At 44.3% G+C, this 26,398-nt stretch overlaps 1 protein-coding gene across 2 annotated transcripts in view; it reads right to left on the bottom strand.

Annotated features, from left to right (window-relative positions):
- Positions 1-13,235: 13,235 nt before the first annotated feature.
- The window catches only part of LOC138627620 (protocadherin-1-like), a 154,929-nt gene continuing 141,766 nt past the window's right edge, over positions 13,236-26,398 (bottom strand). For both annotated transcript variants that reach the window (XM_069710065.1, XM_069710066.1), the window contains exon 5: positions 13,236-15,743. In XM_069710065.1, coding sequence (XP_069566166.1) covers positions 15,331-15,743 — 413 coding nt within the window. In that variant the 3' untranslated portion in view covers positions 13,236-15,330. The remainder of the gene's footprint in view (positions 15,744-26,398) is intronic.

Genomic DNA, 26,398 nt, shown 5'->3' with positions numbered 1-26,398 from the left:
TGGTTTTCATGTAGTGAGCTGAAATGAAGTGTAATCTGTGGGCTGTCTGACAGCTCCAAAATAAAAAAAATAAAAAGTCTACTTCATATATAATTAAAGAAACCGCTGATAAGATCCTTTTTAGCCTTGGAGGAAGAGCTCCAAGACTGAGATGAATACTGGAGCAGATTTTAAAAGTTTCAGTTTTTCTATTCAGCGAATGAGAGATCAGAAAGAGAAAGAGAGATTCTTCGGTGTCAAGGACTGAAGAGACACAGAGAGACGAACACAATGAAAGATCACTGTCTCCTCCGGAAGAAAAGAAAGTCTGGTCTTGCTGGAGACAAACAATGTCTCTTTACATAATTCAACCAACCAACCAACCAACCACACACACACACACACACACCACACACACACACACACACACACATTACTGCTAAAAGTCTGAGGCAGCTTTCGGATTCGGAGGGAAATAAAACGAAGGCGCGGCGGATGAATGCGTAATGATGAAATGGATTTGGTTTGTGTTTGGCAGGCTGGATCTCAGAGTCCACATCTAATCTGGTGGGTTTCATCATTATAATGGAGAGAAACGATGAAACCTCCAAAACAAAAAACCTCCAGAAATAGACTTTGAAGAAAGAAAATAAAATCCTTGAAAATAAAAATAAAAAACTAGCAGACGGGATCAGAACCAGAGTTCCTGCTGAGCTGGAGAACATCCATTAAATCAGATCAGTTAAGAACAGATAAATATGTTTATGTTGTTTGGTCTGTAGGATTATACAGATAAAATGATATGTTTTTTGTTCTTTTAAAAACATCCAAAGATAAATAACCATTTGCTAATCCCGGCCTCGATGCTATAAACGTCGTGTTTTTAAGTCTATGGACAGTTTACAATCCGATAATGGTGTAATATTTTTAAACTGGGTTTATAGGTCGTCCTGTAGTTACATAACTAACGTTGAGGAATGTCGACTATGATGGAAATAAATAAGATAGAGTCCTTTAGATGTTTGTAACATAAAAACAAAAGCAGAAGACGATTTTTGGGGTTTTAAAGGTGTTTTTCTGACTTCTGTTATTTTATTGCTTTGCTGAATTGTTCAATTTGGAAATTTTGATTCTGTAATTCAAATAAATTGATTGATTGGTTGAAAACAAAAACAAATTCTCTGTCAACCAGAATTGTCTTGTTTAGAATTGTTTACAAAGTAAAAGTGATATCCGAGTAGATTAGTATTAACTTGCCTTCAAGTTTTAAATGTACACAATTTTAAGGATTATTTAAATTTTTGGATCCTACTTTTTATTTTTTACTTATTTGCGTATTCACTAAAAAAAAAAAACTGCAGCAGTTTTTATTTTCAAAAATTAAAGTATAATTGAACTATTTTTAAAGACTTCTTTAACAGTAGAAACTAGATTTGTTGGAGCTGAGCGTCGTGGAAGGAGTCGGGAAGGAGGAGAACTCTCACAACACCACCCGGACAGACGGGTGACGTGTGGAAATACTACATTAAAATTGGAGCAGGAGGTGATCTCGGACCAGGAGGTGATCTCGGACCAGGAGGTGATCTCGGACCAGGAGGTGATCTCGGAGCAGGAGGTGATCTCGGAGCAGGAGGTGTTCGCCTCCTTCTGAAGAGTCTCTGAAAGAAAGATGCCAAATCTGATCAATAGAATTAATGATGTAATCTCCTTCTGGCGAGTCGACTTCAATCCATCAGACTGATTGACGGAGGAGACGAGCTCCATAACTCCTCCTCCCCCACCCTCCTCCTCCAAGGTCAGGTCAACGCCACGCCGCCAGCTAACGAGCGTCCGCCCACCTCCCGCCGTACGTTCGGCCCCGGCTGGAAGGTCGGGAACCGGCCGCGCCTCCTCGCGCCTCCTCAGGCCTCCTCAGGTCACGCTGCAGATGATGTACGGCCGCCATCACCGCCGGTTATGAATTAGCATCATTAGCACGGTGATGATGATGATGATGATGATGATGATGACAAAGGCTGATGATCATGATGCCGGTTACCTTGGAGATGTTGGTGGGTGGAAGAGAAGGGCAACAAAGGAGACATTGAAAAGGAGACGAAAGGAGGAAGAGGAGACAAGGAGAAGAAGATGTGAAGAAGAGGAGGAGAAGGAACTTAGAAAGGGAGGATGAGGGAAGAGGTGGAGAAGGAAATGTAAGAATAGAAGAAGAGGAGGAGACAAAGGAAAGGAGACAAGGAGAGGAGAGGAGGAAGAGGAGAGAAGGATGAAGGAAATGGAGGAAAGCAAGCAGAGGAGAAGGAATGGGAGGAAATGGGAATGGTGGAGGAAGAGGAGAGGAAATGGAAGAAAAGAAGAGGAGAAGACACAGGAGAGGAGAGGAGAGGAGAGGAGAGGAGAGGAGAGGAGAGGAGAGGAGAGGAGAGGAGGAGGTGACAGTGTGGAGAGGAGAGGAGAGGAGAGGAGAGGAGAGGAGAGGAGAGGAGAGGAGAGGAGAGGAGAGGAGAGGAGAGGAGAGGAGAGGAGAGAGGAGAGGAGAGGAGGAGAGGAGGAGGTGACAGAGAGGAGAGGAGAGGAGAGGAGAGGAGAGGAGAGGAGAGGAGAGGAGAGGAGAGGAGAGGAGAGGAGAGGAGAGAGAGGAGAGGAGGAGGTGACAGTGTGGAGAGGAGAGGAGAGGAGAGGAGAGGAGAGGAGAGAGAGAGAGGAGGAGAGGAGAGGAGAGGAGAGGAGAGGAGAGGAGAGGAGGAGGTGACAGTGTGGAGAGAAGAGGAGAGGAGAGGAGAGGAGAGGAGAGGAGAGGAGAGGAGAGGAGAGGAGAGGAGAGGAGAGGAGAGGAGGAGGTGACAGTGTGGAGAGGAGGCCTGCTGGGTGGAAACGTCCTGCTGGTGTCATCATTACCATTGAAACGCTGTTGGGAGATGAGATATTACTCCTGTTTCACCTCCCTGCTGATCTCCTCTCGCTCCTCCTTCATCCTCTCTTCTGCTCTCTGCTGATCACCCTGCACATCTCCACCTCCTCTCGTCTCCTAATTTTCTCCTCCTCCCCCTCTTTTGTCACCTCCTACACGTTTTCCTCCCTCATCTCCTTCTCTGCCCGTTTTGCTGTCAGATAAAATTGAACTTGGCTCCTGTCCTCGGCATCGTGCTCTGATGATGTTCCCTTGCTCCTCTCAGCGTGCGCCTCCTCACACACCCCCACCCCCCCATGGAGCTGCTCCTGACAGGTCTTCTCCTCCCGCTGTTTCCTCCACAGAGCTGAACTTGTGACATCCAGCAGCCGCTTCGGACCAGAAACACCGGAACACCTGACAACCGCCAGGGCCCGCGGAGGAGGAAGGAGAGGAGGCGCAGGAGGAGGAGGGAGCAATGAAAAGAGGAAGGAGGAAGAGAATACAGAGCACTGAGGAGGATGTAAGGAAGCCATCAATAAAAGTGAATGAATAAGAGTGAATAAGGAAGGAGGAAAGGAAGCAGCGAGGATGATAAACGTAGGAGGAAAAGGAGGTGAAGGAGCAGGAGAGGAAATGAGGAGGAAAAGAGACATGTAATGAGAGGAGGGATAGAAGGATTAAAGGAAGGCAGAAGTAAAAGAGGAGAAGGAAACGAACAGGAAGGGAGGAAGAGATGGAAGGAGTTAATGAAGGGATTGAAACAAAACAGGAAGGAGGCGGCAAAATATCGGAAAAAAGGAGCATCGAGGAGGGACGTAGGGATGGAAGGAGCGAGGGAGTCCTCAGAGGAGCAGAAGGGAGAAAAATGAAGAGGACGGACAGAGTGAAAGAGGGAAGTTCATCCATGCGGGATCAGGGGGAGAGAAGGAGAGTGAGGAGGAGGAGGAGGTGCTGGGGGGATATCATTCGTCAGAGTCGCCCTCTCCTCCCATCGAGTGATTGATACAAGCGCTGTGTCTGGAGGCCCTGAGGGGAGCTCCGCCGCCTCCTCCTCCTCCTCCTCCTCCTCCTCTTCACTCTCTCCATCCATCCATCCCTCCTTCCAGTTCTTCATCGCTCCTCTGTTTTCTCTCCTCAGCGGGCTCCTCAGTGGCCTGCCCCGGGGCAGACAGTGATGGAGAGAGGCCATGAATATCAGAGACACCAGGGAGGAGGAGGAGGAGGAGGAGGAGGAGGAGGAGGAGGAGGAGGAAGGGCTCCGGTACTGTCCGAAGCTGCAGATATGCGCCCTACCTCCTCATATCGACCTCCCTCTGTCCGTCATGACCTCACGGAGGACGAGTACGTCCTGGAAAAAATGAAAATGATATAAATATAAAGTGTTTACTGAAGTACGACTTTAAACTTTGTTATGTGGGCAGAAATATGAATAATAATATTATTATTATTCATAATAAGAATAATAATTGAGTCAAATGTACAAATATAAAAATGTTTTTCAGCACTTAAGAAGAAAAACCTTCTTAAACTCCGATGATCAAAACAAAATAAAAGTTTGTAACTTCCTTGTTTTCATTCCTCGACCACGGAAGCAGCGTCGGTCATGTGACGTCTGGTTGACCAGAAGAAGGAAATCCTCCCGTCTCGTTATGTCGCCGTACAACTGCATTAAAAACATAATTAGCGCGCTCGTGTAAATGTGGGTTTGTAATGCGTAACGATCCCGAGGGTGATCTTCATCCCTTTGAACAGCTGTTGGAGCGACTCCGGCGGCTCGTCTTCCTCTGCAGGACGGAGCAGGTTCGAGCGCGGGTCGTGTTTCGGCGGCGGCGGCCATTATTCCTTCTAACTGTGAATTTGCATGAACCCGCCGAGGTCAAGTTTGTTAGCAGCTGCTGAGCGCCGCTCCGACGCCACTTCGCTGAGAAAATAAATAAAAAAAGGTTATTGTTCGTCGTTCCGGTGGAAGGAGGAAAAAAAAAGGCACATAACTGCAGGCGCTGTGTGAAATGTTAAAATGGAGATTAGCCCGGCCACCGCAGATCTCGCTTATAATGATTAAACATCACGCCTTGCATTTCAATGGGAACACTTGTGGCTGCGAGCGCTCTGATAAGGTTCTGCTTTAATTCACACACACATGCAACACTCAGAGGGAAGCAGCATTCAGAGATGTCGGTCCACGCAGATCCTCCGACGGCAGGAAGGCCACAGAAAACCAAACCAAACCCCTTCGAGCGCTTTAAATAAAACATAAACCGCGCTGGTGTTTCTGTAAAAACACGACCGAGAGGCCGCGTCGCAAAAACAAAATCGTCTTTCGTGTGATTGAATTGCAATTACGTGTTCGAAACACATAAAAACATGAAAACAACTGTGTATTTATTGTGAAATGATGCTGCAATGCTCAGCAATATAATAAATCATAATTGTATTACGCAATAGACGTCTGTCCTCATTGGTCTTACTGGAATTAGTTCACGGATATATATTTATATATCACGATGTAAATCAGCGCTGCAGGCAAACAGACACAGCAGATACATGAACACACGTTAAAGCACGTTTAAAGGTCGTTTAAGGGTCGTTTAAAGGTCGTTTAAAGGTCGTCGTACTCACCGATGACATCATCAATGGTCGGATCACGTCCGTCTTCTCCGCTCAGTTCAGAAAACGGAGTCTTTACTATTTTTTTGGGACTTGGAGAAGAAAAAAGACATTTTGCACACATCAGATTATGAACTTCATGAATGATGCATTTACAGATTTCTGCCGGAGATGTTTTAATCGTGCTTGTTTTCTTTTTACGTTTTTCGCATATTTATGGATTCACAGTGTTGCTGAACAGTTTTCACAAAAAGGCTTTAAAACTCTTAAAAAAAAATAAATAAATAAAAAAAAAAGGGAGAAGAAAGTGGGGTGAATGTTAAAACATTAAACTATTCTAAAGTAAATTCCTGATCCGGGCTGCTGGCTTCGTTCTCCTGCACAACATTTATAAATGAGTTGTATATTGAGTTGCATTTTTCCGGGGGATGTTTTCGCGACACATTTCTCTAAATTCAGCTGTTACTTTCCTCTTTGATGATGTCTCAGATTGCATCATCACGTCCTCATTAGAGTCATTATTACCCGGCCTCGTATCAGAGCTCCTTCCTCTTCCTCACTTCCTCCTCCGTCTCCTCCGTCCACACATCACCTCCCACTCGCCGCCTTGCCCGACAGTCTGCCTTAATACCGATCACACAAAACTCTCCATCGCTTTCTCTCTCGCTCTCTAAAACAAGTACTTCCCACCCTCCTCTTCATCCACAACTCAAGCTGGAGCGTGAAGTCGGCTGGAAGAGGCCGCTCGAAACAATCTGAGCTCCTGAGAGTCGGGAGGAGAAAGTCTCCCGCGTCCAGGAGACTTTGTGCTTTTTGGCCACTCGGCATTTTAAAATAGACGTCTTTGAACTTTATTTGAGATTCTCTCCCGGAGACACCGAAGAAGATCCGACACTCCTCACACTGCCAGACAATTTTTTTTGTGTGTGTCTTATTCATCATTCATACATTCATCTTTATGTGCCCTCATCACCTTGAGATTGCTGCCTCTGCATATTTGATTTCCTCCCATTTGCTCCATTCTTGGACTCTAATTTCTCTGCTGCCGCCGCCGCTGTGACCCGGTTTCACCGCCGACAATCAATAAGGAGTTTCTTATTACGTTAATATGTGATCAGCTGCTTCCTGTGTTAAGGTTTGTTTTACATGCACGGAAACCACATGCAGAGAGGAGCAGGAGGAGTCCAGGGGAGGAAGGAGGTGGAGGAGGAGAGGCAGGGTGAAGGAAAGGAAAGAAGATGAAGGGAGGCAGGAGAATGGAGGGAAGGAGACATGAGAGGAGTGTAAGGAAGGAGATGAGGAAATAAAGGAATAAGAGGAGGAGAGAAAAGAAAGGAGGAAGGAAAATAAAATAAAAAGAGAGGTTGAAGGGAGGAGGAAGCAAGAGAAGAAGGAAAACCTCGAGGAGAGGAGTAAAAATCAAGGGAAGATCACATGAGGCAGGAGGTGAGGAAGACAATGGAGTCAAAAATGAGGAAGAAAGTGTGAATAAAGAAAGGAAAGATGATGAAAGAAAGGAGGGAAGAGGAAATGATGGAGGTAAACGAGAAGAAGACAGAAAGATGGAGGAAAAAAGGATGAACACACAATAAGGTAGGAAAATAAAGGGATAAACAGGAGATGGAGACAAGATGGAGGGATGACAGGAAAGAGAAAACAGTTACAAGGAAGCTATAAAAGAAAGAAATAAGAGTTCATTATAATAAAAGGAAGAAAATCAAACCAATAAGACGGAAAAAAAACAGCAAGAGGGACGAAGATGCAGGATGGAAAAAGAGATGAGGAGATAATAAGCGTGAAAATGAAGGAGAAAATAAAAAAAGAAATGAAATGAGATCGCAGTAAACAGGACTTTAGTTGGAAGAACAAAAAGCGAGAGGAAAAAAAAAACAAAAAAAGAGGAAAGAGAAGACAAACAGCCTAAATAAACCAGAAGACGAGAAATAGGGTAAAGTGATGAAACCTTTGGGGAGAAGAAGGGGTAGAAAAGCAACCTGCTGCAACTGTGTCATCCCCTTCAAAAACAAGCTGTGATAATATTTTCTTTTTGTTGTATCCAGAAATATATTGCGTGGCAATGAATTTAATCATTTTGCCCCGAATTTCAATTTGCTGCTGTAATGCGATGCAACAACGCTATAAGCACAGCGTCGCCGGCGCCTTCCTTCGAGTGCGTTTTTTGATATTCCTCCGTACACAGGCGGCCGCATGCAGCGTTTGTTTTTATTGAAATGCGATTGGGTGGCGTCTCGCTTTAGGGCACGACATCGCGCCGCAACTCGAGGATTCACGAGTCAATTTCCTGAAGTGGAATCCAATAACGGTTGAAGAAGCCGAGGCGAGGCGTGTTACGACTCCTCGGGAACGGCGGGAGAGCGGTGCTGAAAAAAACAAAAAAAGACTGTAAGTCTGCAGCCGGAAGCGTTTGGTCTGGAGGATGGGAGGACGGCCGTCGCCGTGAGAACCGCTCCGGGGGACATCAGCTTCATCCTCCGGTGAGGACAGAAAGGTCAAAAAAGATCAGTCAGATCCACCGCTGGCTCCTCCCCCAGCTCGTCCAAATATGGTCACTTCCTGCTCCACCTTTTTAGAATCTGGAGCTTCTTTGCAGCAGCAGCCAAAATGCAGCAAATGTGCGCAAAGGTTGTCGTGAACTTCTTGGACGTCCACGTGTCTCCATCGGCGTAAAGGTCGCTCCGTTTCATTTCATTCAACTTGTTTTTCTTATTTAGTTCGATATAAAAACATTCTAAATGATTGACTATTTTTCCTGAATTTCAGCCTCACAGAGGAGCAGGCGAGATGATTGACAAGTGAAATCTTTGGAAAAGCTGATACCAGGTGAGCTACACGGATGGAAACCTAAAACAAACATCCAGGTGGTTTCGTTCACGACTCTCACCTGCAAGACAAAGACAGAGTGACGGCCGGCCGGCGTTTCTTTGACTGAATGTATTTTATTGTAAAGCTATAAGGAAGGAGTAATTACAAGATATCATTTCTTTGATTTGCTCAGCAAAAATAAAAGACCACATTTTTTAAAATTCAAACATGCGGATGCCGATCAATAGAGAACAGATGAGGCTCAAAACAAACACGTCACCCAACGTCCTCTGAGAAGAAAAACAGAAAAGACCAAAAAATAAACAACAACAAAAAACAACAAAACAAGTCAACAAAATAAATGTACAAGTTTGTCTAAAGACTCGGCCTGGACGAACATGAGAGAACGGAAAGCGGTAAAAGCCGGTGGATGATCGGAGGAGTCGCGTCCTCCGCTCTGAGCCTTTAATAGAGCCTACGGTACGTTAGACGTTATAATCCTACAGGTTCAGGGTCACATGTCCTTCACGTTGTTTGAATATATATACTTTTTTCATCTTCCTTTTTTTGTTTTTTAAAACCTACACTTGCATGTACATAAAACTGTACAAAAAACAAGGCATCACTAGCATTTGTCCTATATAAATATAACCAACCAACAATTAGCCTACGAACGTGGACTTCCCGTAAAGACAAAAGAACGTGATTAGGCAGCTCTGTCCTGCTTTTCTCCTACTTCTAGTTCAAAACTAATGAAAAGAAAGAATTCTCCATCTTTAATGAATGGAAGCTCAAAGCTGCTATATGGTCACAACATATTTTTTTTTTTGTATTAAAGTCTGTGATCTCCAAGATTACAGTTAAATTATCTCCAGATGACAACCACACGTCAGGAATGTGACTTTTTTTTAATTTTTTTTTTTTTAAGAAGCTAAAAGTTCAGAAGCCGAGTCGGCGCTTTAATTCATAATCACCTCCACCAACACATTTTCATGACGTGACCTTTGTTATATTTTGCTATTTTCAAACGATCTGTGGTGTTGACATTTTAAAATGATTGTTCTGAGATTTCATTTTAATACCAAATGATGAAAATGACAAAGATAAATATTTTTTGGAGCCATAAAAGTTTGTTTAATTCGAGCACACAAACACGGTGGCACTTAAGGAACGCCGTAAAAATCCAGTTTATCGTGAGAGGAGTCAACAAATATTTTGTCATCCTAAAATTTTAAATTATAATCAAAAATTTTGTAAAAACTACGTCAGGTCTTACTCAAATTAATTTTCCTTACGTTATTTCAAGATTTCAACCATTATTTAATGATTATGTCATAATTATGGAATATTTTTCCATCTTTTCCTTTAATTGAATTGTGTTACCTCATAATGTGTAGAATCGCTCAGCGATGACGTACATTTCAAAGTGTTCACATCCGTTAATCCACAACTAACAACGTCCCGACGTACAAACTGAGCTGCTGTTTGGGATCGTGGCGTCATTCTTCTGCGAGGATGCGAATTTCATTCATGCGACGCTCGCGTTGTTTTTAAGGCTAATCGTTTTCACGTCCAGGGAAATCAAACTGGAATATTTCGATTGAGAATTTTGTGGGATTTGTGTTCCAGTTTTCAGCCTCAGTTGGAGTTCAGAAATAGGAAACAGAGTTCAGTCGGCCCGCTCAGAAAACCACTCACAACCGCCGCGTCTGGAAAAATACAGCAACGACCATTTATATTCATACAGAATGTCTAATAGTGTCGATTCCATAACATTGATAAAAACAACTGTGACAACAACGAAAATGTATAATATTTATAAAGTTGGCTTGTTTCATGCTCGGTCGGAGCCTCGTCTGTCGGAGACTCCGACCTCGGTATAATACACAACCCAAAAAACAGAAAACCACTCCGGACGCCGTCACCTGGTTCCATGAGGAACGTCTGACGTTGATTTTACACTTCGAACTTCTGCACCGGTTAAAATTCAAGTCACAGAAATGACAGACTGTGATGCAGGTTGCAAAAAACATAAATCTTTTGGAGAGTTGGTCAAACGTTGAAGTGGAAATTTCAGCCTCCAAAATGACTCTTCAAATAAATGTGCATTTCAGAGATAGAAAACACTGAAAATCGTAATAATTGTGTTTGACTGAGTTGAAAAGAAGTTGACGCTCTGCTGTCAGAGTTGATGGAGCTGCGTGTTTCATTACATGTGCACTTCAATGATTTCACCTGCCTGTCAAAGTGAATTAAACCGTCGCAGGAAGCACGAACAGTTGTAGTTTCTGGCTCTGCCAGCTTTGTTAAGTTGCATAATGGAAACGTAAAACTCAGCCTGGTTCCAGTTGTATTTGATAAACGTCAGGATAGTTGAACTTTTTTTCTTTAGCGGCATTAAAGCACCAAAACCAGCAGATTTTGTGGTCGTTTTTCTGGAGTTTGACTCAAAACTAAAACGTATTTGAAATGACAGACGTCTCAATATTTTACATTTCAGTTAATTATATCATTTCAGTGAGTTAAATGTCACCGTCAGTGCAGAAATGTCTCAAATATAAAAACGGCGACGACTCGAGAGGCTCAAACTGGTTACAGACTGAATGTTGGTGGACAGAAGGAAGAGAGAAAAGATGAATCCTCTGAGTCGTAATGCTGCCGACAGACTTCAACATCACCGAGGACATGAATTCAGATCAAATCCCATCGTGTATCAGAACAAAGTCAAACTTTAGTGAAAACTGCAAAACTCAGAAACCAAAAACATTCATGGTTTTTTTTGTCTTTCATTTAGGAGCAGATTGAACCGAACGGCTGAATGCAGCTTCGACTGCATGATTCATATCGAGTTAAGAAGATAAGACCGCGTCTCAAATCATGCTCTCTGAAAGGTTTATGTAATGGACAGTATTTGGGTGCATGATCTTAATAGATTTAATGGATTATGGAATCATTTAAATCTCATTGGGAATCTAGATACGGGAAGACTTTACATCTTCGCTGCTGTTTCTGAGGCGATGTGACAAATTTCAACGTTGGGTTTTGTGAAGTTTTCATAAAAAATGCTTGAAAGTTTGAGACAACTTTAAGCTGAATGAATTATTTTCTTTTGTTTTGGCCAGTTGGGGGCAGCAACACAAGCGATAAACGATTAACATCATGTTATAAACTCATCGTGTCTACATCAACAGTTACTGATGAATCAAAGATCAATATCGAGTCACCTTTCAGCTCTGACTTTGCAAAAAAAACAAACAAACTAGGAGCTAAAAGAGGCTCAAAACTGATCCTCTGTGGCTGAATCACTATAAGAAACATTCACAATAACTTTGATTTCGTGCAACTTTAAGAACCCAACGACTTGAGATGCGGTCTGTATTTCCCATGTTGAGTCCAGCAGTGGATTTCATACATAAATAATGCCTTTCAGTAGTAAACCAACGTGTTTTAAAATAAACCAAAGCATTTCTGGGACATGTTATGCATTTAAGTCACAAATCAGTGAGTCTGTAAAGTGTTTCGCTACAGCGGGTGCACTTTAGAAGTTAACAATAAATCAAGGCTAAACAAATGTGTTTTAATGCAGAAATACTGCACGTTAAAGCATATTTTAAATTAAAGGCTGCATTTTAATTGTGAAACAGTTCAGAAATATACAACGATTTTTATAAACTAGCTGCATTTTATATTCGGAGATGATGCAGCACGAAAGAAAGAAAAAGCTGCAGATGCATCGAGCTGCACTCTGATTTCTGATTTCTGATCGATATCTTTTCTTTTTTAATATTCTGAATACTTGATAATTAATCAATAATGAGTGAAGCAGTGTTTGACATCTGTTTGCTGACTACGTTTCAGTCTTATTTCTTGTCTCGCATTTTCACACTAAAAAATGTAATATTCAATACTCAGTGTCAGAAATATATGCATACACAGTATATATATATATATATATATATATATATATATATATATATATATATATATGTCTGTCACTGGAAAGCAGATCTGAAAAGAGTACTGTGAAGGCAGGACGAGAGGATGGACGTTCTGTATGCAGAGACACACACACACACACACACACACACACACACACACACACACACACACACACACACACACACACACACACACACACACACTCTGGATATATATATTATATATATACTGCTTGGCTGGAAATGTCATATTGTAAAGCTACGATTTATTTCTTGTTTTTTTATTTCCAATTTTAGAACTAATGTAATCTTATTATTTAAAGTACAGAAATTTTTCTGGAAAAAGATCCAAAAAGGTGCTTTGAGGAGGTTAAATTGTGTTTTAATGTGTTAATCTTTTCTTTTCTTTTTTTAAAATATTTTTTTGCACTTCAGCATACTGAATGTGCTGCATCAATGTCACCAAAAGTATGTGGACACCCGCCTCCCTCCACCTGGTGCAGCACCACGGTGAGATTATTTGAGCGGTTTTGGAGGAACCTGACCGACCCTGACCTCCAACACCGCTGGGGATGAACTGGACTCCGAAACCTGCTGGGACGTCTTGAAATCAGATGAGTCGGAGGCCGTTACTACATTGGTGAGCACGATAGCATACGGGGGAGGGGAGGTAATGCTCAGGTGTCCGGATACTTTTGGCCACGTAGGGGCCGCAAAATCGTCTTTAAAAAAAGGAAAGACTTCTTTTTAAATCTGTTATAAGCAGAATAAACACACACACACCAGCAGTGTTTGTGTTCTCACGTTTTCTTTTACCTGCGAGCGAACGCCAAGACTACCAGAGTTCAGCGCGGGTCACAGTGGAGGGGGCGTGGGGGTGGGGTGGGGTCACCACGGGTTGTTTTTCTTCTTCTAGGGTTAATTGGTGCCAAAGAAGTTGAGGTTAAACCGACATGGCGTGACCTCCTGCCCTCTCCTCTATCTTTACCTTACACCGGAGAGCCCGACCGCCTCGGCCACGCGGCTCCGAGCGAGCGTCGTACTACAGAATAGAATAAAACCACTTGCTCAAGTTTGATTGGCAGCAGCATCGGCGCATCACGATATCTGCAAACACACGCTGAGGACACTTTAGACAACGTGTCCGGTTCCATTTGAGATTTAAAATCTCCTGTAATCTTATTTAATCCCGGCTGATATTGCTGTTAATTGGTTTTAATGTTGATCTTTCTGCAGGATATCTCCGAGGCTGGACTGATCTTTGAATATTCATGCTCCCTGGAGGACGATGGAGAACAAAATGGTGAACCGGACAAGTCATGCAAATCTTTCATATTTTCTGCTTTACGTAAAAAGAAAAGAAAAAACGTCCAAATTCCAAACAACAGAATGCCACGACATTTACGGATCACAGTCCTGCTCCCCAGAGGATGAACCCTCGGGGTTTAATTCACCGCCCAACCTTTCCTCTAATGTCACTGGACTAACTTCACATTTTAAGACTGAAAGACATCTTTTGCACGTTTTACAGATGATTAAATATTCAAAAGCAAGATAGGTGTAGATTAGGTTTTTTTTGGATCAAAACCTTTTTCAATTAAAAGCCTGTTTTTCTAAAGGTTAAAGGTCAAACCTCAGATATTTGAAGTTGATCATGATTAAAAAAAAAACATAAAATCAGCTGCAACTGGAACATGTTTGATAATTAAACTCCATTAAATAACTTAAATGATTAATTGATAATAAAAAAAAGTGAACAATTCTGCTCTACAGTGAACGATGCAGCCTCGTTAGCGATGCTAACAGGAAGTTAAACAATTTGGCTTCCTGTTTGGAAAAAATAACAAAGATTTGATTTTAATGCATGAAAACCAGGATGTGAATGTTTTCATGTGACTTTTTTTTTTTTTTTTTCATCCAACACGTTCTTGTTTATCGTTTTATGGAGTAACAGAACCGTTTTGTAGATTTCGATCCACTGACACATTTCTATCTGATCTGAATAAATGTATCATCGGTTTCCCTCGAACGTGTTTTTTGCCCCTCGTGAACATAAATTCAAACCGTGTTTTAAAGTCGTCGAGGAGAGAAAACAAAACGAATTAAAAAAAAAGAGTCTGGTGTTTGTAACTCGGCACCGTCGGTGATGCTCCAGAGTCCGGGTTCCTGCCGGGTCGGTGAGCGCCGCGGCTCCTCTGTACATGTGAACGTCTCCCAGTTCAGTTTCAACACCAAAGGTTCTGCAGACAGCACAACAGCCACGGATCCACACTTCACGGCCACAGCAGCTTCCTCTGTCACTGTTCGTCGTATTTACAGCTCTGTACACAGAGAGAGAGAAAAGACCTCTTCACGGCAAAACAAGAAAACGTCACCAGAACGGAGAGTTCGGCCTCCGGAGAGATCGGAAACAGCTGCGTCTCTGCGAACATCTTCACGAAAAGCTGCTCCGCTTGATTTGAAGCAAACTCGGCTCCAAAAAAAAATGAATTTCCTGGCGGCTCCGGAGTCAACAAAGGAAAGAAAAAAGAAAAACAAATCCCAAAAAAATGGAGGATAGATAGCAGTACGCAGTATACTGAAGTAGGATTTACAAGAAGTTCCTTCCCTTCTCCCCCCCTCCCCTCCCCCCTCCCCCCCACCGAAGGTGTTTTTACTTTTTCTGATCCAACACAGCGACATAGCCTAAAGCAACGCACAAAAATCCAACTCAAATACGTGAGTAGCTAAATAGTTTCCCATTAAATTATCACAACGATGTGGTGTAGTTTACATTCTTTCCGCAGCAGCACGAGCCACGTGTTTTTCTTCCACTGATTTTGATTACTTTCTATTTTACATTTGATTGGTTTCTAGAGGAGGGGGGGTGGGGCGGATGGGGGAGGAGAGGGGGGCGGCAGTGAGCGAAGGTGGGAGGGGTCTAAAGCCTTGTAGGTGGATGCAGTTATAAAAAGGAGGAAGGAGGCGCTGCGGCACAGCGAGTTATAGGCACAGGGGGCGGCTGTGAAAGGGGTGGGGGGAGGGGGGCGAACAGCGACAAGGGGATGATGGGAAGTGGTGGGAGGCGGGGTTTTAAGGTAGAGAGCGGCGCCCTCACAGGTAGATCTCCCTCTTGGAGGTCTGGCCGGTCGGGGTGGCGGCGGAGTGGTACTCCACCGCCTGGCTCAGCGGGATCTCCTCCAGCCCACAGTCTTTCCCGGACGAGTCTCCGCCCCCGGGGTAGGCACTGCTGTAGGGCGTCATGAACCGCATGTTGGCCACTTTGGAGCCGCCGCCCGGCCCGCGCTCCTCCATCGTCAGGGGCTTGGGGCTGCCGTTGGCCATCAGCTGCTCCTGCCCGTCCATCTCCTGGTAAGGCACGAAGGTGGAGAGCTGGGCGGCGTTCTTGGACACCTTGCGGTCGGGGGAAAGCTGGCCGGGCATCCAGCAGGAGTCGGAGTGGCCGAACTCGGTGCACTCGTGGGTGCAGTTACCGGTCATCGCCACGTCGGGAAGAGGCCTGAGGTCTGCGGAGAAACACGGACAAAGACGAGAAGAAGAAAAGTTGAGTCACCCGGAAAACCAAACAGGCACAGAACAACTGGTTTCATGAATATTTATTTTTGCTCTGCTTTGGTCTCCACCGCTTTCTGGATAAAAATATCTCTTTTATTAGCTGCTGGATGATCTTTTTCTTCACCGGCTCGTCTTCATCTGCGTCTGTTGGCCGGCAGCTGCGAAACCAAAACTAGGAGCTAAAAGACACCAAAAAATGTGATTCTAGAAATCCCTCCGATGTCACGTTAGTTGTTCCGAAATATTACAGGAAGTTTGTACATTTAGGAAACAAATCGTTTCAGTCGAACAGGTGACGGACATCTTTTATCTGAACATCTGAATATTATTTCTTCATTGTTTTTAAAGATTGTTGATGCGGATTTTTCTGCAGGCATGTTGGATCAGATGTTTTGCTTTGTGTCTAATTTATTGGTCTTTATTGTGTTGATTTTTAGACGTTTGTTTGTGCTTTATCTAATAAAAAAGAAAAGTTTCCCTTGAGATTCAGCTGTTAAGAGTTAAAGTTGCCTGTAAATAGTATTTGACAGAAGGCAGGTAAAGGTTCCTCGTTCAAAACGTTGGTATTTGGACGTCAAAGATCTCATAAATGTTGCTTTTGTTCTCTAAATAAAACAACAAAGCTGCGAGTGCAGTCACAGTTCGTCTGCGTGCAGGCGGGAGCTGCAGACGCTGATTAAAACTGTCATCGTCCCTTTATCCACGCACGCTCTCCATTTGAGGGAAATTAATTTAACCTCCGTGTGTATTTTTAAAGTCACTAATAGTTCGCGAGGTGCCAATAACGTCGCTTAATTTGTCGCTGAAAAGACGGAAGCGTCTGAAACGGTGGGCGCCGAGCGTGAAACGGGATCAGCTGACTCAAAGGAGGGAAACAAAAAAACACGCTCATGTTCGTTAAAACGTTAATTATGTTGCACAAACAGCCGATTGAAGCAAAAATAACAGTCGAACTGTTTTCTTTTAATGACACGATGACGGTATGATTGTCTTTTATTGTTATTGTGAATTAAGGTCATGATTTCTCCTTTTTCTTTTCTTTTTCTGGCCCCCTGATTGTGTTTTGTGTGGTTTTAATGTCGAGCGTCTGAGACAGCAGCTGGCGGGCGGGCGGACGGACGGGCGGACGGACGGACGGACGGACGGCTGAGTTCGCATTTAAAAAAAAAAAATCACAGCTTAGAACAGAGAAAGGTCAGAGATGGAAGCAGAAATATCAATGCGTATGCAGAAAGTAACCTTTCTTCTGTGCGTGACATTAGATCATTCTTTGATACCGGAGGCGGGGGGGCTCGCAGGGGAGGTGTGTGTGTGTGTGTGTGGGGGGGGGGGGGTCGTCTTGGGGAACAGTGCTTATTTCCCAAAATGCCCTCTGCTTCATGCATAATTGAAATTCATTGCCTCCTTTTTTTTTTTTTTTGACAAAAGGAGCTACAGTCGGCTTTTCTGTCTGTTTGCGGGTTGATGTGTACGCTCTAATCCCGGGGAGTGCTGAGTAGCCCCCTCCCCCTCCCCCTCCTCCCCCCCATTCGTTCTCACGGCCGCCGCTGCCGTGGATTTCAGTTCTTTAAGCACTTCCCATGCAAAAAAAGCAAGGTGCTTGCAAAAAATGTTAAGTCATGTGCGAGCGGCTGCCGAGTTCAGAGCGGCTGTTTAATAAGTGCTCTGCCTCTGAACGTCGGTGTCAGCAGGAGGCTTATAGAGCACGGTCGCCCTCGGAGACGCTCGCCTCGACAACAACAACAGAGGGAGGACTCGGCGGTGCAGGTCTGGACGGCAGCCTGCGGGGGACCTTCGGTGGACTAAATCTAAGACCCCCCGACACGCCACTTTGTGTCTATGAATGCTTCTGGAGCCCTTCGATAATTTGGTTTCTATCATCCTGACACCAGCGATCTTCTGTTGCTAACGGCAACCGGTGAGCAAATATTGACGGGCGTCTCAAAACTCTCCACGTCTCTGCCGGACCGACATCTTCCGCTACGCCTCCTCTGATTGTAGCTATCATCTGTTTCTACCATCAGTGTAAACACACCGAACATCACCGTGGCAACAGTCTGAAGCTAATGAGTTGCTAATACAACATTGTGGATGGCTGTTAAATTCCCATTTTTTTTCTGATCATGTGTGTTTAGTTCGCCGTACTGCTGGACACCTTCAAAGGTTTTTACGGTTCTCCCAGACGGAGTGCAGAGTTGATCTTTTTCCAAACTCTGAGCGCCTCGTCAAGCTGCTGCCGCTCATTAAAACGAAAAAGAAAAAATATTCTGCACAGAATAAACCACTTCGGTGGATTCGATAGGGAGCTGCAGCGTCGGCCACGGTGCGAGCTGATTGGTTCAAATTAAACGGAGGCCGACGCCCAGTAAAATGGAACAGCAGCTCTTCCTTCTCTGAAACTTAGTTGGGTCCATTTTTTTATTAACAGGAGCTTTATTTGATTTATTTATCCTGTAAACACATTAATTACAATAATCTGGTTTCGTCTGAAGGCGATTTACTGTGAAAATGATTCAGAATCAGGAGGCGTCGTCACCTCCTGCTCCGCGTGCTACGAGCCTCCTCGCTCCAGATGTTCCTCCTGGAGGACTCGCCGCTCTGTCTGTTACCGTTCGTCACTCCGACACTCGTCAGAGCCGAGCGTCTTCCTCGGGGGAGCCGTCTCTGGAACAGGTGATGTTTACGAGTGAAAGAGGAGACAAACAGGAAGCTCTCCTTCTGTTCAGTCGCGCCGGTCGGAAGATAATTCGATCAAACTGTTGCTTCAGCGCAACCTGTCGACTTCACGTCCAACCAAATGCACCACTTCTTAAAGTTTGCACAGATGTTCCATATCTAAAGTCATTAAGTGGCTTTGAGGACATTATAGGTAGTGGTTAAAAAATTTTTTAAAAATCGGCTAATTGGAAAGGATTGAAATAAATCTGTGTTAAAAATGTTTTTATAAAAGATGCTGCAGCTTAAAAAAACAGCAAACAATTGAGCTGCTTGTTTTGGTGTCGCAAAGTAGAAGAGACCAGAACAAATCTGAGAAAACTAAAAATGTGGTTGTATGAGTGAAGCATTAATTTGTGGAAATGTAGAGTATCGGGAATTTACATTAAATAGAAATGGAGAAAGGAGTTTGCATTAAAAATCGAATTCAGAAATCAGAAAAGGGGGTTAAAAATAAAAGAATAAAGGCCTTGAAGTCTTCAGACGTAAATAAAAGTGTCGTTTTACGAAGCTGTCAGGACTTCCTGTTTCTGTGTTTGCATTTACAAACCTGCATGAACACAAACTGTCTGAAGGAGTAAATGGAAATCTATAATGTTCCACTTTAAAAACCTCTAAAACACTCGGTGGAAACACGACTGATTAAAAAAAAAAAAAAAAAGGCCGGGGGCCAATCAGAGCGCGACCCCCGTGTTCACAGAATCACAGAATCCGTCGCCGGGCCGACGGGGGTCGTGTTCGTCCTAATTAAGCACAAAAGCTAATTGGGTTTTGGTTTGAGATGGAGCTAATTGGCGAGCGCGACGGGAGGAAGAGGGAGTTCTTTGGGCCGCGGCGGAGATGTGAGATCAAAAACTGCTTCGGCTAATGGGGTCTTCCTTCCGGTGGTGGACGTTAGCGGGCCGGCGCCGCTCCTCGGGTCCAGATCATCATCAAAGAAGCGACGGAGGCTGATCAGAACCTGGCGAAGGACTGCTGACTCGGCCGGTTTCTCCGCCGCCGACTCTCATTAGTGACTGAAGCAGAAATATCCTGATCTGAGGACTTTGTCACCTCGTGAATTAAACGCACGCTTCGATTTCAAGTGTTTGGGTTCATTTAGCTTCAGACACACTTAACGCCTGCTTTTTAAACGGGTATGTTGCTAATTTATTTTGTTGTTGTGGTTGTTTTTTGCAAAATTTACATTTTTTAAATCGCTAAATTGTTGTCGGAGGGGAACTCTCGATGGCCCTGAGCACGACGTTTCAGCTTGAAACATTCAAATACATTTTACACGATTTTTCCAGTATCAGTAGGACAGACTGTACATGGGAATATTCGTAGTCTCCGGGTCTGAAATATGAAGCTAAAGTGCCTTAAAATGCAATACTACTGATGACCACTAGGGGCTGGCTCCCCAAAAAAACCTCTGGCTCCAATAGACTCCCATTTAAAAGACCCGTGGGTTAGACTCCGCCCACAGTGAGACACAGAGATCAGAGGACAGAAACACAGCAGAGACTCTCACTGAGCTGGAAACAAAAACGGCTGCTCAGAAAATGAAGGTCAATAACAGAAATACGGTGTTTTCAGATGGAGGGGCGGAGCTATAAACACTGCAACTTTTCAAATTAAAAGCATACGTGAATTCAAGCCGTTACCAAATGTGTGTGTTGAGTATCAGTTTGTTGTTGTTCACATACAAAAAAGAAGCTGATTCAGCTGGTTTGGGTGGAGCTCAGCTATGTGAATAAATAAGTGGCTCTCGGACACTTTGTCCCTCGTCAGTGGGCTAACGGGTTGCTATGACGACAGGTGATTAACCTGAAACATCACTAAACATTTAGCCAACTTAACTACTTCCCTGAAGCTAACACGGCGGCAGCAGCGGCTTCAGATTCCTCGTCAGCTCTTGGTGTGAAGTTTGAAAAGTTGTGAGGTAAAATCCCTGGAGGAGGAAACGCTATCACCCCCCCCCCAGCCGCTGTCCCCCTCCCCCCTCGGCGAGGCTGCGATGCTGTCAGAGGGTCCGTGGCGCTGAATTCAAGGTTGCTTCCATTAGTCAAGGGTGTTTAAAATGGAGTAGCCCTCCTGAGCGCCCCCCCTCCTCCCCAACCCACCCACTCGCCCCCCCACCCCTTCACTGTAGCCCTTATCTGCACTCCTGAGTTCCAGTTAACCCTGGGGACCCCTCGCTCGCCCCGCTGGCCTCCCTCTCTGCATAATACACTCCGCTACCTTGGTCACCATTTTCCGGTCAAACTAATTAGATTCCAGAGTCCCCCTCCGCTCAGGAAGATGTCAGTGGTATGAAATGGAAATAATTTCCAGATGAGTATCTGACATTTTACGCTGTCGACTGGAGTAAAGAGCCCAGGCGGATTGGCTCCTTCTATCCCTCCTCCTCCTCCTCTTCCTCCTCCTCCTCCTCCGTCTTCTTCTTCCTCCTCTTTTCCGCTCCATCACTTGAGTTGCAGAGATATGTTAAATCCTCTACTTCCCTCCTCTCCCTCTGCTCGGTCCTCGGTGATAAATGGAGGCAAATGTACACAAAAGAGAGCCTTTTTTTTCTGCCCATGCTTGAAGTGTTAATGCGTTTAATTACTTTGAAGCTACGTTTTCTGTGTGTGTGTGTGTGTGTGTGTGTGTGTGTGTGTGTGTGTGTGTGTGTGTGTGTGTGTGTGTGTGTGTGTGTGTGTGTGTGTGTGTGTGTGTGTGTGTGTGTGTGTGTGTGTGTGTGTGTCGCAGTAAAAAAGCTACAGCAGGAAAACCTTCAATTATCGCCTTTGCTCTGTCTGTGACAACAGCTCTGATTTATCTTATAGGAACAATGGAGGAGTGAGAGGAGGTGCAGATGCACCGAGCGCTCAAAGACGTCCGGGGAGAGAAAGCGAGCGATGTGCCGCTTCCCCCGCTACCATCGGCGGTGACGCCGGCGGCCCACGCACACGAGGACACGTAACCACGACGCCGGGATCATCATGCCTTGCTCAAACTTTTTTCAAATGTGGGCGATCAGGCAGGAGGCTCAACAACCGTGTTGCTTAAAGGTACATATATATATATATATATATATATATATATATATATATATACATAACACCTATGGGTGGGCGGGGCACCTATGGGTGGGCGGGGCAAAGTGTCCGCTGGTTTCCAATCAGTTCAGTTCGTAGCTTCAGGTCTGTAAAATGGTTCTGATCCAGAAGTGTCTTCAGCTGCAATACCAGCGAGTGCCACTAGAGGTCGGCTCCAAAAAGCCTCCGGCTCCATAGACTCCCATTCAACTTCTCTCATCAAATCCAAAGTGAATAAAATGCGTCCATCAGTTATCTCGGTGTTGTTAGCTAAAGTCACTCCTTCTTCTTAGTTTTCTGGAGGTCCATCTGAAAATAATCCCTCATTCATTAGAAAAGAAGATTCAAGAAGACCTGTTTTTGGGGGCGTGTCTGTTTGATTGGCAGGTCTGTGGTGCAGTCAGGTTACAGCTATCGGTGGGCGGGACGTAGTATCGTCAGGTTTCCGATCAGATTGGTCAGATCCACCGCTGGCTCCTCCCCCAGCTCGTCCAAATATGGTCACTTCCTGCTCCAAACCGCTCCGAACTAACAAAGATGGTGACGGACTGAAATCTGAGCTAAAACTCTTAATACGCAGAAAAAAGACTCCTCCCCCTCCAACTGAGCTCCTTGACTTCCTGTTTCGAGATGAAATAATCGAACCCTGCGGCTCTTCAAACGTTAACGGACACGATTCCGACGATAAAACGACTCATTTCAGGGGTTTTGAAATTTATTCTCCGTTTTACAGCCGCTCCTCTTTCACTGATGAGTTCTTTGAGCCGGTGTGAGATGACGACGATGATGATGATGATGAAGGTGTGTGAAGCCAAATGAGGCCACTAAAACCAGACTCTCCATTCAGGCCGGATCCGGTCCCGGAGGCCCGGTCTCTCCCTCTCCGTGGTTCGGTGTCCCTCCCTCCTTTCTGACCCCCCAGTCTGACTCCGTGCTGAAACCTTGCCGGCTCTAATTAAACTTTGGGCAGATTAGAACTTTGCCTTGTCAGTCTTTATTCATGCTTAAACAAGTTATTACTTTTTGAGAAATTAAATTAGCCGGCAATTAATTAATCGACACAGAGCTGGGGAAAGAGGACGAAGGGCGGGAGGGAGGGAGGTGAGGGGAGATGAAAGTGGAGGGAAAGAAGAGAAAGAGAAGTCAGGTTTTGGCAGAAAATGAAGGAAAAGGAGACACAGATTTATCTCAGAGATGGAAAAAAAGAAAAGAAGAAGGATATTAGATATTTAAATGTCATACGTTCTTTCACTAATTAGCAGGAGAGAGAAATGAAGATGAAAATCGCTTGTTTTTTTTTCCTCCTTTCAAACATTAACATTTGATGCTTTTAGAAGCCCCCCACCTCCTCATCCTCCTCCTCCTCCTCCTCCTCGCCATCTCCCAAATCCAAAATTAATTCACCCTTTGACTCCTTCAGAAGCAGAAAACAGGCTGAAAGGAGAGAAAATGAAAATAGTCTTTTTGTTTCTCGCTCTGCTGGTTAGTCTCCTCCTCTGTGACATCGACGTATTGACTGACGTGTTTAAAATGCCCCCTCCTCCCTCCCCCTCCTCCCCCCTCCCCCTCCCCCTCCCCCTCCTCCCCCTCCCTCCTGCGAGGTATAAATCCATTTCCTGTTTTAAGACAGCACCGAGCGTAGCTATCTCACGTTTCCCTTCCTCCTTTGTCTTTTCCTTCATTTCAGTTCACTTTTCAGAGCATATCTCAAATGTTGATGTCATCGTACAACATCATCACATTTTCCAATAAATCTAGACTCAAAAATGTGTTTACCTTCGACCGCCTTCAAATAGTTTCCTCTTTCTTTCCTCTGTGCTTCCTGCCAACCCGTCTTCTCTCAGCTCTTTAGAACTCAACCCTGAACTTGAATTAGTTATTTTCCGACAACAGATTTGTACACGATTCAAAATAAAAACAACTCCCACTCTGTTCCTCCTTTTCTCCTTCCTAATCCCCCCCCCCCTCCCTCCACCTCTGGCTGATCAATATGGCCGCTGCGGCGTCTGCTCGGCTCTGAGCTCGGACAAGCACGGAGACGACAGCGAGGAGCGTTTTAAAGTCTGGAAGTCGGGTTTGTCTTCGTCTCCACATCATTAAAGAGAAAAATCCAGGATGTGTTTGTCATGAATTTTTAGACGTTTCAAAAATTGTTTGCAAAGTTTTGGGGCTCCCCTCCAGAATTTAAACTTTACAATAAAGTTTTCACACCATGAGGTTGAAAGCAAAGCGTGTTACCGCGGTAACCGCCGGCGCCCACCCGAACTACACCAGCTCCTCCTCCGACGGCATCTCTCAGCCTCCGGAGGGAAAGCCTTCCCGGGTTTGACTAACGCTAAGCATAACTTTCCAGCATCAGGTTGGACGGATTTATAAAAAAACATGTTTTGGCCGAACCTCCCGGAGAAATAACCAAACTTTTCTTTTTATTTATAGCGTTTTGTATTTGAAAGCGAAGCCTGAAGACAAAATCAACGCAATAGAAAGCGCCCGGAGCGATATCAAGTACAATAAGTCCTGGCCATAAATATTTGACCACTCCACCCTGCTGTTTTTCTGTGTGTGTGTGTGTGTGTGTGTGTGTGTGTGTGTGTGTGTGTGTGTGTGTGTGTGTGTGTGTGTGTGTGTGTGTGTGTGTGTGTGTGTGAGGTCATTAAAGATGCAGAGGAACATGGTTTGTGTTTGCTTTGAATGCACAAACTGACCTGAATACACAAACAGCTCCGACACATCTGCATCTGATTTAAAGGGAAATCAACTCGTTTTTTTATTTTTTTTATTTTTAACAAATGAGGTTTCACTTCAGTAATTATATTCAGGAGGAGCTCCTGTTGCACTCCAGTGTCTGAGACATGTGATTGGTTAAGAGGTTGTTGTTGTTATTGTTTTTTGGTGTTGTTTTCGGGGAGATAAACGAGCGACTCGCCGGCCAACGATCGGATCAGATTCTTCTTTCCAGACACGTTGGTGTTTATGTATGCAGGCTGCTGTTGTTGCCAGATTTAACTCCATGCTACATTTACTCTGCTGCAGCTCAGCAGAAAGACCAGACAGACTCGGGGTTGTCAGGTTTTTCTGAATGCATGACGGATGGCCGGGGCTAATGGGAGGTTTGTAAAAAATAAAACACGAAAATGGACGGGGTCTGTAAACGGTCTCTGCGTGGCTCCTAAGCTCCCGTTATTATCTCCACATGGATACTACATGGAGTGTATTTCTGTCTCTACGTGGACACCAGAGTGCCATTACCGCCTCCGTACGCACATTCATGTCCATTATTTTCTCAATAGAGACACCTTGGAGTCCCTGATAACTTCTATGTGGACATTTTGGTTCATTATTGTCTCTGCTTGGATAATGGAGTGTTTATAATTGCCTCTATATGGACATCTCAGTCCATTATTGTCTCACTATGGACAGCTGGGAGTACATTTTTGGACACTTTAGCCCACAATTGTCTCTATGTGGACTCCTTAGTCCATGTTTGTCTCTTTGTGGACACCTTGGAGTCCATTATAACGTCTTTGTGGACATCTTGGTTCATTATTTTCTCTATACTTGGACACTCAAGCCCACTATTATCTCTATGTGGACTCCTTAGTCCATTTTTGTCTCTGTGGACACCTGAGTGCCCATTAACAACTCTGTGAACACTCATGTCCATCATTTTCTCAGTAGAGACACCTGGGAGTCCATTATAGCCTCAACCTGGACACTTGAATCCAATATTGTCTCTATGTGGACTCATAATCAATCAGTTGTCTGATAGTTTGAGGTGTCTACATGGAGGAACATTAAAGCCTCCTGGTTGAAACTGTCAGAAAATATCTGGTTTATGGTAAAAAAAAAAAAAAAAAGAAGTCAGTCAATAGTACAAACTGAACTACGAGTCCCAGGGAGCGTTTTTGTGGAAAAAAAAAATTCACTCACACAACTTTTGAACTTAATTTTGTCAAAACTGGATGAAACATGTTTAAAATCAATTCTGGATCAGATTCACATCCATCTTTTAAGACAAAAAAAAACATTGAGGTAGCTCTTCATAGCAACGGCAGCTGAGGCTCATGGAAATTAGGAAGTTCCTTTTCTCCAGTTTTTCCAGTTATAACTATTAAAATAATGAATAATCACCTGCTATCTGTGACCCCCCACATGATCCTAAACATGTTATTTATTTATTTTTTATTTTCTGTTGTTACCGTGGGAACCCTGCATCGTCTACACGTTCCGGCACGTTAAATATTTTTAGGAAAAAGAGCTTCATCAAACATCCTGAGAGCTCCAGTTGTGAAGCTGTAAAATGTGATCACATCTGATGGGAACGATGCACGAAAAAAAACAAAAAACATCTGTAATCAGCCCCCCCGAGCGTCTCAAAGAAAAGTGACTCTTTTCCTTTAATGTTCTGTTGAGACGCAGAGACGCGACTTCGTCTGTCAGACCGGACTTCAGGACCTGTCAGCGCTGTTTTCCATGCATCAAACAATCAGCAGCGTTGTAGGTTTAAAGTGTTCCTGTTTACGCCCGTCTCTTCAAGTTAACTCGCACATCAGACAGGAAGCTGAGACAGCGACCACCCCTCTAGACCCCTCCCCCCCGTAAATAACATCAACCGACCGGGAAAACAAAAAAATAAATAAAAATCTGAGGAACCTGCAGATCGGATCTGAGAGAGGACAGAATTAGCGGCGAGGTGAAATAAATCTTCACACAGAAACGCCAACCAGTCAATTATTAATAGTCCAGAGGAGCGCACACACACACACACACACACACACACACACACACACACACACACACACACACACACACACACACACACACACACACAC

The sequence above is a fragment of the Brachyistius frenatus genome, unplaced genomic scaffold (assembly GCF_029030835.1).
Source record: "Brachyistius frenatus isolate BFR_SWC_R1_liver_20210118 unplaced genomic scaffold, ASM2903083v1 Contig_89, whole genome shotgun sequence".
In the NCBI taxonomy this organism is placed as follows: domain Eukaryota; kingdom Metazoa; phylum Chordata; class Actinopteri; family Embiotocidae; genus Brachyistius; species Brachyistius frenatus.
This window is presented reverse-complemented; position numbering and strand designations above follow the sequence as displayed.